The following is a 14,821-nucleotide window of genomic DNA, read 5'->3' on the forward strand; positions in this document are numbered from 1 at the left end:
CAAATGGGCATAACATTAATAATAATAATAATAATAACTGGGATTTATATAGCGCTTTTCTAAGTACCCAAAGTCGCTTTACATGTAGAAGCCATCATTCATTCACACCTGGTGGTGGTAAACTACTTTCATAGACACAGCTGCCCTGGGGTAGACTGACGGAAGCGTGGCTACAATTTGCGCCAACGGCCCCTCCGACCACCACCTATCATTCATCATTCAGTTCACCGGTGTGAGTGGCACCGGGGGCAAAGGGTGAAGTGTCCCGCCCAAGGACACAACGGCAGCGATTTTTTGGATGGTAAGAGGCGGGGAGCGAACCTGCAACCCTCAGGTTTCTGGCACGGTTGCTCTACCCACTACGCCATGCCGCCCCATTGCAGTCCCACAGGGCATTTCCTGTACGTGGGAAGGGATTCGTTCCCAGGGATTCGAATAAAGAACCAACTCTTTTTCTTTATTACAGTGGCCTAGATAACAGGAACCGGATCTCAAAAAGGGATTCGAGTCCACGGAATCGGTTATTTTCTTATCGAACAACCGGGAGAACCGATTTCGAACATCATCCCTAGTGCTGTGCGATATTACCATATATATCATAGAACAACTTAAAAATGTTTATCGCGCATCCACACATGCCAGAGCCGGTAGGAGCATGGAGTCAAAACTTGATCGTGTCCTTTTATGAGTAACAGTACGGAGGTTAACATGCAACACAACACTAAAGTTGCCTCAAAACTACGACATTATCATTATTTATTTGAATTAGGACAATGCATATTCATCAACAGGGAGCAACAATAGCTAATTTTCATCTGTTGTCCAAAGGCAAGTTAATACAGACTTGATGAAAGAACCACAAACTAAGGCTGGACGATATGGCCTTTTACTAATATCTCGATATTTTTAGGCCATGTCACGATACACCATGCAGAGAGGGAAATCACAACTAAGTCAATTTAGCAAAAGTGTATTTATTAAACAGTTATTAAGCAGTGGCACAAACATTCATGTCATTTCCAAAACAGAAAGTGCAAGATTGTCAGAGACATTTTAAAACAAGCTGTTTGTGCATAATGTCACTAAGATGACACATCAAAACAACACTAAATTTGTACAGAACGCCACTACAATAGTTTAAAACAAATAAAGTGCTCTTTAGTGCATGATGTCACACAAGATATTTCAATAAGTGTCAAATAAAAATGAGCTGCATAATAGGAAATCAAATAGTGTATGTCCTTCGCTATGTGGTAGGTTCCTGCGGACGTTATCTCCTTCTGTTGTTGACTAGTTTTTTCCTACGGTGTTGATGTGGAAATGGTTGCTTGGGCATTTTGTGGGTGTGGCACCGAACGGAGATGTTGACATGCGGAGTTTCAAGCACTCTTCATTCTCTAGCGGGTGACTTTTCAAATGAAGCTACAAATTAGTAGAGCGGCTACTTTTTGTAGCAACGCTTTTGCCGCATACTTGACATATTACTGTTGTCTGTTCAACATCTTCCCGCTTGAAGCCACACCACCGCCAGACGATGGACCCCCTGCTGTTTTTCTTGGAATTAATTCTTCCTTCATTTGTTACCAGATTTGCACCTTCTCTCTCTCTCGTATTACCACTCGCACCGCTCCGCTAGCATCACTGCTAACTTTACCCATGCCGCCACCTCTCTGCTTGGCGAGGGCGTATGACGTTGCACGCGTGACAGTATGTGACGTATGTAAGAAGGTGCGCTTGTTTTATGTCTCTGTGAGAAGGAGAGACAAGAAAGAGTGAGAAAAGCCTGCATCTCAAATCAACTGCGTGAGAACGTATACTCCAATATCACGATATAGTCATTTTCTATATCGCACAGAGACAAACCCGCGATATTTGAGTATATTCCATATATCGCCCAGCCCTACCACAAACTAAACAAGCCTAACAGAGTGGTGTCCAAAGGTACCATCTGTGACACTAAAAAATAACACATCATCTCTAAGTTCTCGTGTACACATGACAAGTACCGTATTTTCCACACCATAAGCCGCCCTGGGTTATAAGCCGCGCCTTCAATGAACGGCATATTTCAAAACTTTGTCCACCTATAAGCCGCCCCGTGTTATAAGCCGCATCTAACTGCGCTAAAGGAATGTCAAAAAAACAGTCAGATAGGTCAGTCAAACTTTAATAATATATTAAAAACCAGCGTGATGTGGGCGCGCATGGAGTCGTATATCAACATGGACGGAGCTGCGTGAAAAAAGCCACCCGGCCTCTTCGCGTAAACTTACCTTAACCACTCGCTCATCTTTTCTTCATCCATCCATCCCTTCGAGTTAGCTTTTATGATGACGCCGGCTGGAAAGGTCTCTTTTGGCAAGGTCTTCCTTTTGAATATCACCATGGGTGGAAGTTTCTGGCCATTAGCATGGCAAGCTAGAACCACAGTGAAGGATGACTTCTCATTCCCTGTGGTGCGAATATTCACCGTACGTGCTCCCGTTGTATCCACAGTGCGGTTCACAGGAATATCAGTTGCTGTGAAATAGTAATCCGTGTGCGGATGGAGAGATTGCGTCTTTTCATGAACCGGATCCCTGTCGTTTAGTAGGAGCCATTTTGTGGTCTTTACAGATGTAAACACACAAAGGAAATGAAGTACGGTAATATCCGCGCGCTTTTTCTTCTTCTACGCGGGCGGGTGGTTGCTTACAGTAGAAGAAGAAGCGCTTCCTGTTCTACCGGGAAAAAAGATGGCGGCTGTTTACCGTAGTTACGAGACCGAAACTTTATGAAAATGAATCTTAATATTTATCCATATATAAAGCGCACCGGGTTATAAGGCGCACTGTCAGCTTTTGAGAAAATTTGTGGTTTTTAGGTGCGCCTTATAGTACGGAAAATACGGTATACACTGTCAAAAGGAGGGCTGGTACAAAAAAAAATTTGTATTGTTTTTAATTGTCCTTTTTTAAATTGTCTTTCTTATACAGTACAGGCCAAACGTTTGGACACACCTTCTAATTCAATGCATTTTCTTTATTTTCATGACTATTTACATTGTAGATTGTCACATCAAAACTATGAATGAACACATGCGGAGTTATGTACTTAACAAAAAAAGGTGAAATAACTGAAAACATATTTTATATTCTAGTTTCTTCAAAATAGCCACCCTTTTCTCGGATTGCTTCTTTGCACACTCTTGGCATTCTCTCGATGAGCTTCAAGAGGTAGTCGCCTGAAATGTTTTTCACTTCACAGGTGTGCGTTATCAGGGTTGATTAGTGGAATTTCTTGCTTTATCAATGGGGTTGAGAAGGTGTGTCCAAACATTTGGCCCATACTGTATATTAGATTGTGTTTTTATAAATAAAAGGGGAAAAATAGAAATTTGTGTATATTAAATTTAAAGAAAAAAATACCCTGTTATGATACACAGTTATCAGGGTATAAAATATTTGTCAGGATATATACTTCTGTCTCCATCGCAAAGCGCTAATGCTTTTGTTGATTCTGAAGAAGCAAAAATTTCACACGTTTATTACACCAAATCCATAATGCCTCTCAGTCGTATATCATATTATTCTAGCAGTTTGCTTCACAATTCTGAGAAAAAGACAACCAGGGAGCTATCTGGTTTTTCAACTCTAGCAGGGTAATGATGTGTCGCCATCTGCTGGTCACTGTTGGAACACAACAAGGTTGACTGGTCTGTTTAAATCAGCGATCCAGTCTCTGAAGATGAGTTCAATCTGATCATGGTCCCAATGTTGAAATAAAATAAAGAAAAATTGAAATTCCATGTGACCCATGATAACATAAATGCATGGTAATACAGGTGTAAATATGCAGCTAGAAATTAGCACACATTTTGGCGTAATAGTTTGACATATCAAAGTATATCGAATATGAAGAGGCCAAAATTAAAGCAACAGGTTTATATTATAGTCACAAGCCAGCACTTTATGCTCATATTTATCTCTGGCAACCCTTGTCTCATTGTGGCCACTTAATTCAAATAAGTGAAAATTAACTTAAATAGTTAACTTTAAACCATATAGTAAAACATGAAGAAAGTGCAGCATGGGTATTTAAAGTGTTGTTCTTAAAGGGGCTGTTTGCAACTTCTTCACAGTTACATTTTTCAAAGCAAAAAAAGAACACAATTGCTTTAAACAGTAAATAAATTTGTTTTAAAACTGTCATATATATATATATATATATATATATATATATATATATATATATATATATATATATATGGAACATTTTAGTGTTCTTTAAACATAATGTGTCCAGCGCACCTGAAAACCAGTAACCTGCCCATACCTATTGTCAACATCCTAGTTAGCCTAGTGGTTAGAGTGATTTTTGCTACTGGAGTGCAGGAAGTACCCAGGTCTGACATAATATTGAGCAATTTTTCTGTATTATTTTCTATTATGATTAGACTCCTTAATGCACAGGTGTCAAACTCAAGGCCCGGGGGCCAGATCTGGCTCGCCCAAATCAATTTGTGTGGCCCCCGAAAGCGTGGAAATAATATGTGTAAATAAAGTACCTTATCTTCTCTTAATAAATGCATGACAAAAATAAATGTACTGCGTACAATGACATATATTTACACTTGAATCATCTCTAATAATAAAACTAAGTATTACCTACTGTACCTATTCGGAATAATGACAACAGGACATCTGCTGATTGGAGTAAGCGTTGCTCTGGTTTGTCACACACACACATGCATCCACAAAAAAATATACGCCACACACACATACCCCACCAACCAATCCAGCGCCCTCGACGCAAATCCCATAGGGGTGATGGAAGGATGGGCAGCGCCTGAGAGCTGCGGCCTGCCACCATGGCCCCCCACTCCCTCCCCTCTGTTGCTAGATATTGAGATGTACGTTGTAATATGTATACCGTATTTTTCGGACTATAAGTCGCAGTTTTTTTTCATAGTTTGGCCGGGCTCCAGTGCAACTTATATGTTTTTTTCCTTCTTTATTATGCATTTTCGGCAGGTGCGACTTATACTCCGAAAAATACAGTATGTGCTTTGCTACAGAGGTTTTTTCCCACTCCCGACTGGCCCCCCTAAGGAGCCCAGTAAAGATTGTATTTTTTTACTCATCCTTCCCCAGTGTTTACCTTTTCCCCATCTTTTACGGGGCGCCTTGTGACGACCCATCAGCGTTCCTGTTCTGTAACCCTGTACACCAGACCTGGGCAAATTAAGGCCTGGGGGCCACATGCGGCCCGTTAAGCTTTTCAATCCGGCCCACCGGACATTTTCAAATAATTTTTTTTAGATCTTAGATCTTTAAGATGGAAACTGTAGCTGCCATTATGATGTGCAGTGATGTTTTCAAATTACCATAAGTCTTGAACTATACAAAGTATTTCAATGGTTTTGCATAATCTCACCAAATCACCGATCACCAAAATGATTCCCGAACGCGGCCACCGCTACAGCTCACTGCTCCCCTCACTTCCCAGGGTGTGGAGTAAGGGTATGGGTCAAATGCAGAAGGTAATTTCACCACACCTAGTGTGTGTGTGACTATCAGTGGTACTTTAATTTTAACATAGTAGTTACTATTTTAATCTAATTAGTTACTATGATATTCTAATTAGTTACTATGGAAATATAAGTCACAGCAGCTCAGACGAGGCACCAAGCAGTGTGGGTGGGGAGCGTTTCCACAGAGTGTCTTCAGAGCGGCCAGCCAGAAATGCGGGTGTCAGGGACAGACGCGGAAGGAGATTTTTACAAAAAAGTTCTAAAGTTTAGTGATAAATCAGATTGTAGGAGGGTTTTTTTGTACCATTCGCGTTCATATTTCGTTGTGTTTGTTGTATTTTTGTTGCATTTCGCTTGATTGTAAAATATGTCAATCGAGAGGCGGTGTGACGTTCATATGTCTATATTCAGTGTTTTATCGGTCATAGTTAATATTGTAAACCCCACATTCTTTATTTTCACGTACATTCTGGGTATCTCATTCAGTAAAAAAAAGTTGAAATTCCATTCCGTTTTTAAGGCGGTCTGTCATAACGTTTTTAGCATTCAATCAGACAATATTGTGAGGTTTTGTATTAGTGTTCCTAAAAATAGATATACCGGCCCTCAGACACATTTCTTTCTCTAAATTTGGCCACCGAGTCAAAATAATTGCCCAGGTCTGCTGTACACTGTTTGTTTGTCTCATCTTGAACGGGTTTGTGCTGAAAACAATAAAGACCTATCCTATCCTATCATATCCTATCAGGCCACCTACTCAGTGGCCTAGTGGTTAGAGTGTCCGCCCTGAGATGGGTAGGTTGTGAGTTCAAACCCCGGCCGAGTCATACCAAAGACTATAAAAATGTGAGCCATCACCTCCCTGCTTGGCACTCAGCATCAAGGGTTGGAATTACGGGGTTAAATCACCCAAAAATTATTCCCGGGCGCGGCCACCGCTGCTGCTCATTGCTCCTCTCACCTCCCAGGGGGTGATCAAGGGTGATGGGTCAAATGCAGAGAACAATTTCGCCACACCTAGTGTGTGTGTGTGTGTGTGTGTGTGTGTGACAATCATTGGTACTTTAACTTGAACTTTTAACACCAAAAATCACCTGGTTCACACACTGACTTTGTGTCCATAGCAGCAGTCAGAGGAGTCCCTCCCCAGGTTCCAACCATGTCCCACCTGGCGGCAGCAGCAGCAGCAGCAGCAACGCCCCCGCTCCTGCTCCGGCACCTGCGACTTCCTCGGCCACCCGGCAACCTTCCTCCTTCACCCCCACCTTTGCTTCCCACTTCAATGAGAATCTTATTAAACACGTCCAAGGTTGGTCTGCTGAGCACGCAGAGAAACAGGTCAGTACCAGCTATCTCATATTCAGTCAATGGTGTAGCAACGCACCAATGCATTGGCAAAGTTTCTAATATTTTTCACCTTAAGTCAGGAATACAACAAGTGCAGAGAGAAAGCGGCAGCAGAGCTTAAAGGGGAACTGCAATTTTTTTTGGAATGTTGCTATCGTTCACAATCACATACCTGCCAACTACTCCGGTTTTCCCGTAATTAGTACGGTTTTTACGGTTACGGTTGCAGTGATAAAAAATACAGTTTTTCATTAATTAAAAAAAAAATTTTTTTTAAATGCGCGAGGCTATTTATAGCACCGCTGCCAAGCACGAGGCACCTGTTGCCATTGTTTCCAAACGAGCGAACGATCATGGAATCAGCCGGAGAAAAATCGCAAACGAGTCTTAAACCGAAAAGAAAACCACAGTCATTCCGTAAAGAATATTCAAAAGCCTATCCGGGAATAATTATCCGTTCCAAAAAGGGTGAAAACTACGCGAATTGCACCTTGTGCAGACAAGATTTTTCGATCGGACACGGAGGAATTAGCGATGTAAAAGACCACGTTGGGACAAAAAAACACAAGTCTAATGCCGTTGCTAGCGATACAAGTGGAAAACTTTCAACGTTTTTCGGATTTTAGCCACAAAAAGGTAATGACACCAATGTTATCTATTGGAATTGTTTAGTACTGTTATACTGTTAAAAGTGTTTATACTATTTTTGCTTTCAAGTCCAAGTTGAAGAAATCTTGTTAAATGTTGACAGCATAACTACCAAAATACAGAAGTATGTCCTTAATATTTTTGCAGTGCTATTTCTGTTGAAAAGTTCAAATGATTACATTAGAGATGTGATGTGCCACTTTTCAAGTGTCTGATGGCTTAAATTAATTTTCATTAATTTTTCATATTTTGAAAGGCTTACAAAAAAACTACATTTGAATTGTAATTCCATGCTATTGACAGGACTATTAATTTTAATGAAGTTAGCTTACCATGTTTACAGTATGATAATTGTGATAGAAATGTGAATTTTAGGCACAGAATATGTTTTACAATTGAACAAGGCAGTAGATTATACAAGCTTGGACAGAAAGTTAATAATGACACCAATTTTTTTTTTAATGGAATTGTTTAGTACTGTTTTACCATTTGTTTACTGTAAAAAGTGTTTATACTGTTTATACTTTCAATTAACAAATTGAAGTCTTGTGAAAGGTTGACAGGATAACTGGCATTAACTGTCAAAATAATTTCAAACTATTGAAGTTAGCTTACAGAATAAACATGTCAATCAACCCATATGATTTTTGCTGTAATATTTTTGTTTTGAAAAGTCGCTGTGACTGATAGAAAAGTGATGGTTTTAGCAACATTTTAACCTGTCTGAATGCTAATAATCATTTTGCGTCGGGGGGCGAAGCCTGAACCCCCCACCAGGACTTTGTCCTGGACCTACCGGGGCCTGCGGCCCCTGGACCCTGGCTACTAGGTTTTTCTGATTTCAAAAGTTGGCAGGTATGCAATCATTATGAGAGACAAAAAGACAAGTTTCCCCCCCCCCCTTGCTTTCTAACATATAAAAGTCGTCTTGTTCTAGGTGGCTAGCAATGCAGCTGATGGGAGCAATCAATTCTACCTCTAAATCACTTTAAAAATGCATTTAAAAACTGTCAACAATACTTCATTTATGTTGTGTAACCTGTATAATAACCAAACTGTAGCAACATTGTTATTGTAAGAGTGAACACTGAGGAACTGTTTTTCTAGCGTACTAACTACGGCAGGGGTGCTCACACTTTTTCTGCAGGCGAGCTACTTTTCAATTGATCAAGTCGTGGGGATCTACCTCATTCATATATATCATTTATATTTACTTATTTATGAAACATATGTTTTTGTTAACAAGTTAAAGGTGTTTAATGATAATACAAGCATGTTTAACACATACAGTTAATATTGTTAATACCGTATTTTCCGCACTATAAGGCGCACCTAAAAACCACAATTTTTCTCAAAAGCTGACAGTGCGCCTAATAACCCGGTGCGCTTTATTACGATTCATTTTCATAAAGTTTCGGTCTCGCAACTTCGGTAAACAGCCGCCATCTTTTTTCCCGGTAGAACAGGAAGCGCTTCTTCTTCTACGCAAGCAACCGCCAAGGAAAGCACCCGCCCCCATAGAACAGGAAGCGCTTCACCCGCCCCCGGAAGAAGAAGAAAAAACGCGCGGATATCACCGTACGTTTCATTTCCTGTTTACATCTGTAAAGACCACAAAATGGCTCCTACTACGCGACAAGGATCCGGATCATAAAAAGACGCAATCTCTCCATCCGCACACGGATTACTACCGTATTTCACAGCAACTGATATTCCTGTGAACTGCACTGTGGAACGGGAGCACGTACGGTGAATATTCGCACCACAGGGAATGAGGAGTCATCCTTCACTGTGGTTCTAGCTTGCCATGCTAACTTCCACCCATCCAAAAGAGACCTTTCCAGCCGGCGTCATCATAAAAGCTAACTCGAAGGGATGGATGGATGAAGAAAAGATGAGCGAGTGGTTAAGGGAAGTTTACGCGAAGAGGCCGGGTGGCTTTTTTCACACAGCTCCGAAGGCGAACACACCTTCACTAAGACGGGCAGATAGCGCCGGTCGACATACGCCAACATCTGCCAGTGGATCGTAAATGCCTGGGCAGATAGTTTCGGTCACAACTGTGGTCCGAGCTTTCCGGAAGGCAGGATTCACAGAACTGCTGCACAACAACAGCGACACTGACTCCCGATGACTTCTACGAGACGGAACCGGCCATTTTTGGATCCCACGCTTGCGCAACTTTTCAATTCGGACACCGAAGACGAAGAATTCGAAGGATTTACGAATGAAGAATAACTTCAGAAGGTGAGCGCTATGTTTATTTTGTGTGTTGTGACATTAACGTTCGAGCAACATTATGTTGCTATTTATTGCTCTACACCATTTTGAATTTTACTATGTTTGTGATTGCACATTTGCGTACATTTTGGGACAGAGTTGTTAGAACGCTGGTTTTCAATATATTATTAAAGTTTGACTGAACTATCTGACTGTTTTTTTGACATTCACTTTAGCGCAGCGTTTTTTTGACATTCACTTTAGCGCAGCGTAGGCGCGGCTTTTAGTCCGGGGCGGCTTATTGGTGGACAAAATTATGAAATATGTAATTCATAGAAGGTGCGGCTAATAATCCGGTGCGCCTTATAGTGCGGAAAATACGGTAAATTAAAGGTGTTTAATGAAAATACAAGTTTGTTTAATACATATAGTTAATATTGTTAACAAGTTAAAGGTGATTAATGATAATACAAGCATGTTTAACACATATAGTTAATATTGTTAAGTTAAAGGTGTTTAAAGATAATGCAAACATGTTTAACACATATAGTTAATATTGTTAACAAGTTAAAAATGTTTAGTGATAATGCAAGCATGTTTAACACATTTTGTTAATATTGTTAATAAATTAAAGGTGTTTAATGATAATACAAGAATGTTCAACACATAGTTAATATTGTTAACAAGTTAAAGGTGTTTAAAGATAATACAAGCATGTTTAACACTTATAGTTAATATTGGTAATAAGTTAAAGGTGTTTAAAGATAATACAAGCATGTTTAACACATATAGTTAATATTGTTAATAAGTTAACAGTGTTTAGAGATAATACAAGCATGTTTAACAAATATAGATTCCTTTCTTTCATGAAGACAAGAATATAAGTTGGTGTATTACCTGATTGTGATGACTTGCATTGATTGGAATCAGACAGTGGTGATGATAAGGTCCGCATTTTCGAATGGAGGAGAAAAAAAGTCCTCCGAGTCCTTTCTGTCCAATACCACATGAAAGTGGTTGGTTTTTGGCATTTTATTTGTCCAGCTTCCGTACTCCTTTGTATACACTTTACAAGAAATACATTGTCGGCAAACTCCGTAGCTTGCTAGCTTGTGCACGCCAGCTTTCTGAGACTCTTATTTTGGTAGCGCAGGCAGGATGAAGCAGCGCTTTTATTGTGCAACTGTGCAGTCGGTCTTTGGAGTTTTGACGACAGGTACGGCGCCAGAGTCTGTTGAAATAAAGTGTTTCTCGCCTTCCAGTCGGTAATTTTAATGAGTCATCTCAGAAGACCCTCGGGTGCCGTGAATGTCAATCAAGTGACGAAAGTGACGTCATAGTGAAGATTTATGATCGCTCATTTTTAGGACTATTTTTTTAATGGCTGGCTGGTGATCGACTGACACACCCTCCGAGATCGACCGGTAGCTCGCGATCGACGTAATGAGCACCCCTGAACTACGGTATTAGCCGTAACAGCTAAATACTGCAAGAGATAAACTGGCTTCTACAACAACACAAAAGGTGTTTGAGTTTGTAATACACAACACTGTGATGGGACAGCAATCTGTACTGAGTGAAAAACATGAACAATCATATTACAGTATCTGTAAAGTATTATTTCATGTTTTGTTTGTGCACAGCTAGCCAGACAGTGTATGTAGTGTAGTTGTAATAACACACATGACGTGCTGAGTGTAGCATGATCAGTATTAAAGTGGCTCACTCCATGGACGGTTGTTCGTCTGGTCCAGCTGGCCAGGGACGTTTCCTGTTGATTTTGGGTAAGCAATCCATATATGTTGAAAAAGCTTGTCTCCAAGTTCCATATTTATAGCCTCAAAATGGCTTTCATCCCGTCTGCTCCAACGTCTCACTCTTCCTTGGTGCTCGCTTATATAAGCAGCAGTATATTCAGCTTCAAAAATATAAGGTTGTAAATCCTCATTTGTCCAAAAATAGTCATCTTTGTTGTCTGTTACCAAGTCTACCATGATTAGAAAACACTCGTGTTTGATTCCGGAGGTAGGAACACACATGTTGCCAGAAGTCAGACGTGCGCTGCTATGGGAACAGAAATCAATGCGCAGAATAAATCAGTCCCGAAAATGATTAAAATGACCAAAATACGGTAAATATCGTACATATTACATATTGTTATGAAGGTGTCTGTTACTACATTATATATATATATATACTTGCAGTGTGTATATTGTACATATTATATATTGCTTTTTGAAGGTGTCTGTTACTACATTATATATATATACTTGCAGTGTGTATATTGTACATATTACATATTGTTATGAAGGTGTCTGTTACTACATTATATATATACTTGCAATGTGTATAATGTACATATTACATATTGTTATGAAGGTGTCTGTTACTACTTATATATATACTTGCAGTGTGTATATTGTACATATTATATATTGTTATGAAGGTGTCTGTTACTACAATATATATATATATATATATATATATATATATACTTGCAGTGTGTATATTGTACATATTACATATTGTTATGAAGGTGTCTGTTACTACATTATATATATACTTGCAATGTGTATAATGTACATATTACATATTGTTATGAAGGTGTCTGTTACTACAATATACATATATACTTGCAGTGTGTATATTGTACATATTACATATTGTTATGAAGTTGTCTGTCACTACACTATATATATATACTTGCAGTGTGTATATTGTACATATTACATATTGTTATGAAGGTGTCTGTTACTACATTATATATATATATATATATATATATATATATATATATATATATATATACTTGCAGTGTGTATAATGTACATATTACATATTGTTATGAAGGTGTCTGTTACTACAATATATATATACTTGCAGTGTGTATATTGTACTACTATTGTTACTACATTATATATATATATATATATATATATATATTTATTTATATATATATATTTGCAGTGCGTGTATACAACGCTGATGGAGGGTTTTGAAGTTGTTTTAGATGTTTTGAAGGCTACAACAGTGACTCCAGTTAGCCGCATCTTTCAAGCATTTATCTTAAAAATCGTGAAAAAAAAAAAAAAAAGGTTGCGTCTTCTTGTTTCTCATGATGATTGTGAACAATAGGCAACATTCAGGGCAGTGCGTGCCACCTTAATTTGTGAAGTTAAAAAAAGAAAAGTATAAGTATATGTATGTAATAGACCAGTTATGCAATATTATGGATCAGATTGGTGATTGGTGTCTTCAAATGATCAGCCCCTAAAATGTTCGCAATGTTTTTTTGCACAGGCATCAAGATTACGTGAAGAGGCTCACACCATGGGCAGCATTTGCATGTCGGAGAACTGCACCGAGCTCAAAAACCTGCGTTCCTTGGTCCGAGTCTCTGAAATCCAAGCCACCTTGCGAGAGCAGAGGTAAGAACGCGAGCCTCTGCGGTGTGTAGAAACATTACTCACACCACTTCTGCACTCTCTCTCCCACAGGATACTGTTTCTGAGACAACAAATCAAAGAACTTGAAAAGCTGAAGAACCAGAATTCGTTCATGATCTGAGAACTTCCTGCGAGTTTGATCCGGAACTAGAGGGGGGTTACAAGGGGTGAGGGTGGAGGGAGACCCATTGCACATAGCTGGCAGCCAGAGGCAAGGTGGTAGTTCACTTCCTCCCCGAGCCTCATCTTAACACACAGGCAGGCGCTGGTGTCGGTTTAGCGTTAGACCGGGGGAGGGGAGGGAGAAAAGGAAGAGGAGGGGTTGACTTACAACACCGTGGCAAAAAAATGAGTGTAGATTTCTTGTAGATGTTATCTATGTTGTAAATATGTTTTGTAGATTGAAAGCCATGCCTATCAAAGCTTTGGACGTCCCACCTAATCAGCGCCTCGGCGGCTACATTCTCTAGCTGGCCTTCCCTTCACGCTGACTCCTGTCTGTTCATAGATCATTGAAGCAATGAGCATGCATGTGCACCACCCGCATGTAGACACAGGAGAGCGTGGATCCAAACACTGGCCTCATTGGCACTTTGCTTCCCTCCTCAATGATTGGTGACTCTCTTCCCTCCCCTGCCCCCTTCAGGTGAAGTGTTGACCCGCACCAAACGTGACGGTGGTCTTTTTGCAGCTTCTCGTGGCCCCTGCATCTCCCCGGTCTGACAAAAATAGTGCCTGGTGGTGTGATTCCGTAACACAACCAAAATAATGTAATTGCTGGGACGGCGCCTTGCTTTGAATCATTCCCACGTTCTCTCCTTTCCATCCCCAATGTTCCCTTCAAGCTGCAGGTCTACTCCATTGTACAGTTAAAAGTGGACTAAATTCTAATGGTTTATTTATAAGTAGTGGTAGTGATTTGCACTCAGTGTAGCTAGGAAGGGGCAGAAGGCAAGCAGGCAAGGTCAAAATGTGAATTGTATGTATGATAATAAACATGTTCAGATAATGAAAGCCTTGATTATATTATTGGAGTGTTGGGTTTACTTGGATATGATGCTAGTGCCTTGTTGAAAGTTCATACATCCCTCTTCCACTTGGCTTTCTCAAACCAGACGAGATCTTTTTGACATGCGCATGTCTCATCCTTGTTACTGTTTGTCCTTCACTGTCGAATCACAGGGTCCTCAAAGCTGCAAATTGTCTTTCCGCCATGGTCAAGTCCATAACTGAACCAGTCAGCAAAGGTGACCACATCGTTGCTTTGTATATTGTTTCTTGAAGTATATGACAGATGAAATAAAAATAATGTCTCTCCAGGGTTCATGTCTTCTTGGCTTTTTCACAAGCAAGCTTAATTTGATGACTCGTCGACGCTGTATTAAGTTATTTCTCAATAATAATACAATGAAATCTAATCAGATGCGTGATATATTCATGTTACTGTATGTTTTATTGAATTGATCCATGTTTTTGTATCTTTTGAGGTAAACAAAGTGAGATATACAGTTAGTTGCTGGTCAGGTGAGTACCGTTGTACAGTATGTTGTTATATTACACACTTGATTCACTTTTTTTGTACTAGAAAGAATTTCCTGTGAGAAAAATGTTTTGAAATCAGAGTAACTTGGACGTCAACTCGCATCAT

At 39.8% G+C, this 14,821-nt stretch overlaps 1 protein-coding gene across 2 annotated transcripts in view; it reads left to right on the forward strand.

Moving 5' to 3' along the window:
- Nucleotides 1–14,488, forward strand: part of waca (WW domain containing adaptor with coiled-coil a) — a 78,680-nt gene extending 64,192 nt beyond the window's left edge. The window contains exons 11-13 of one of the 2 annotated variants that reach the window (XM_061965918.2): nucleotides 6,640–6,850; nucleotides 13,028–13,155; nucleotides 13,225–14,488. In XM_061965918.2, the coding sequence (XP_061821902.1) occupies nucleotides 6,640–6,850; nucleotides 13,028–13,155; nucleotides 13,225–13,294 (409 nt within the window). In that variant the 3' untranslated portion in view covers nucleotides 13,295–14,488. Of the gene's footprint in view, nucleotides 1–6,636; nucleotides 6,851–13,027; nucleotides 13,156–13,224 lie in introns of both variants that reach the window. The other variant, XM_061965917.2, reaches the window with a different exon arrangement.
- The last annotated feature ends 333 nt before the right edge of the window (nucleotides 14,489–14,821 follow it).

The sequence above is a fragment of the Nerophis lumbriciformis genome, linkage group LG07 (genome assembly GCF_033978685.3).
Source record: "Nerophis lumbriciformis linkage group LG07, RoL_Nlum_v2.1, whole genome shotgun sequence".
Classification (NCBI taxonomy): Eukaryota; Metazoa; Chordata; class Actinopteri; order Syngnathiformes; family Syngnathidae; genus Nerophis; species Nerophis lumbriciformis.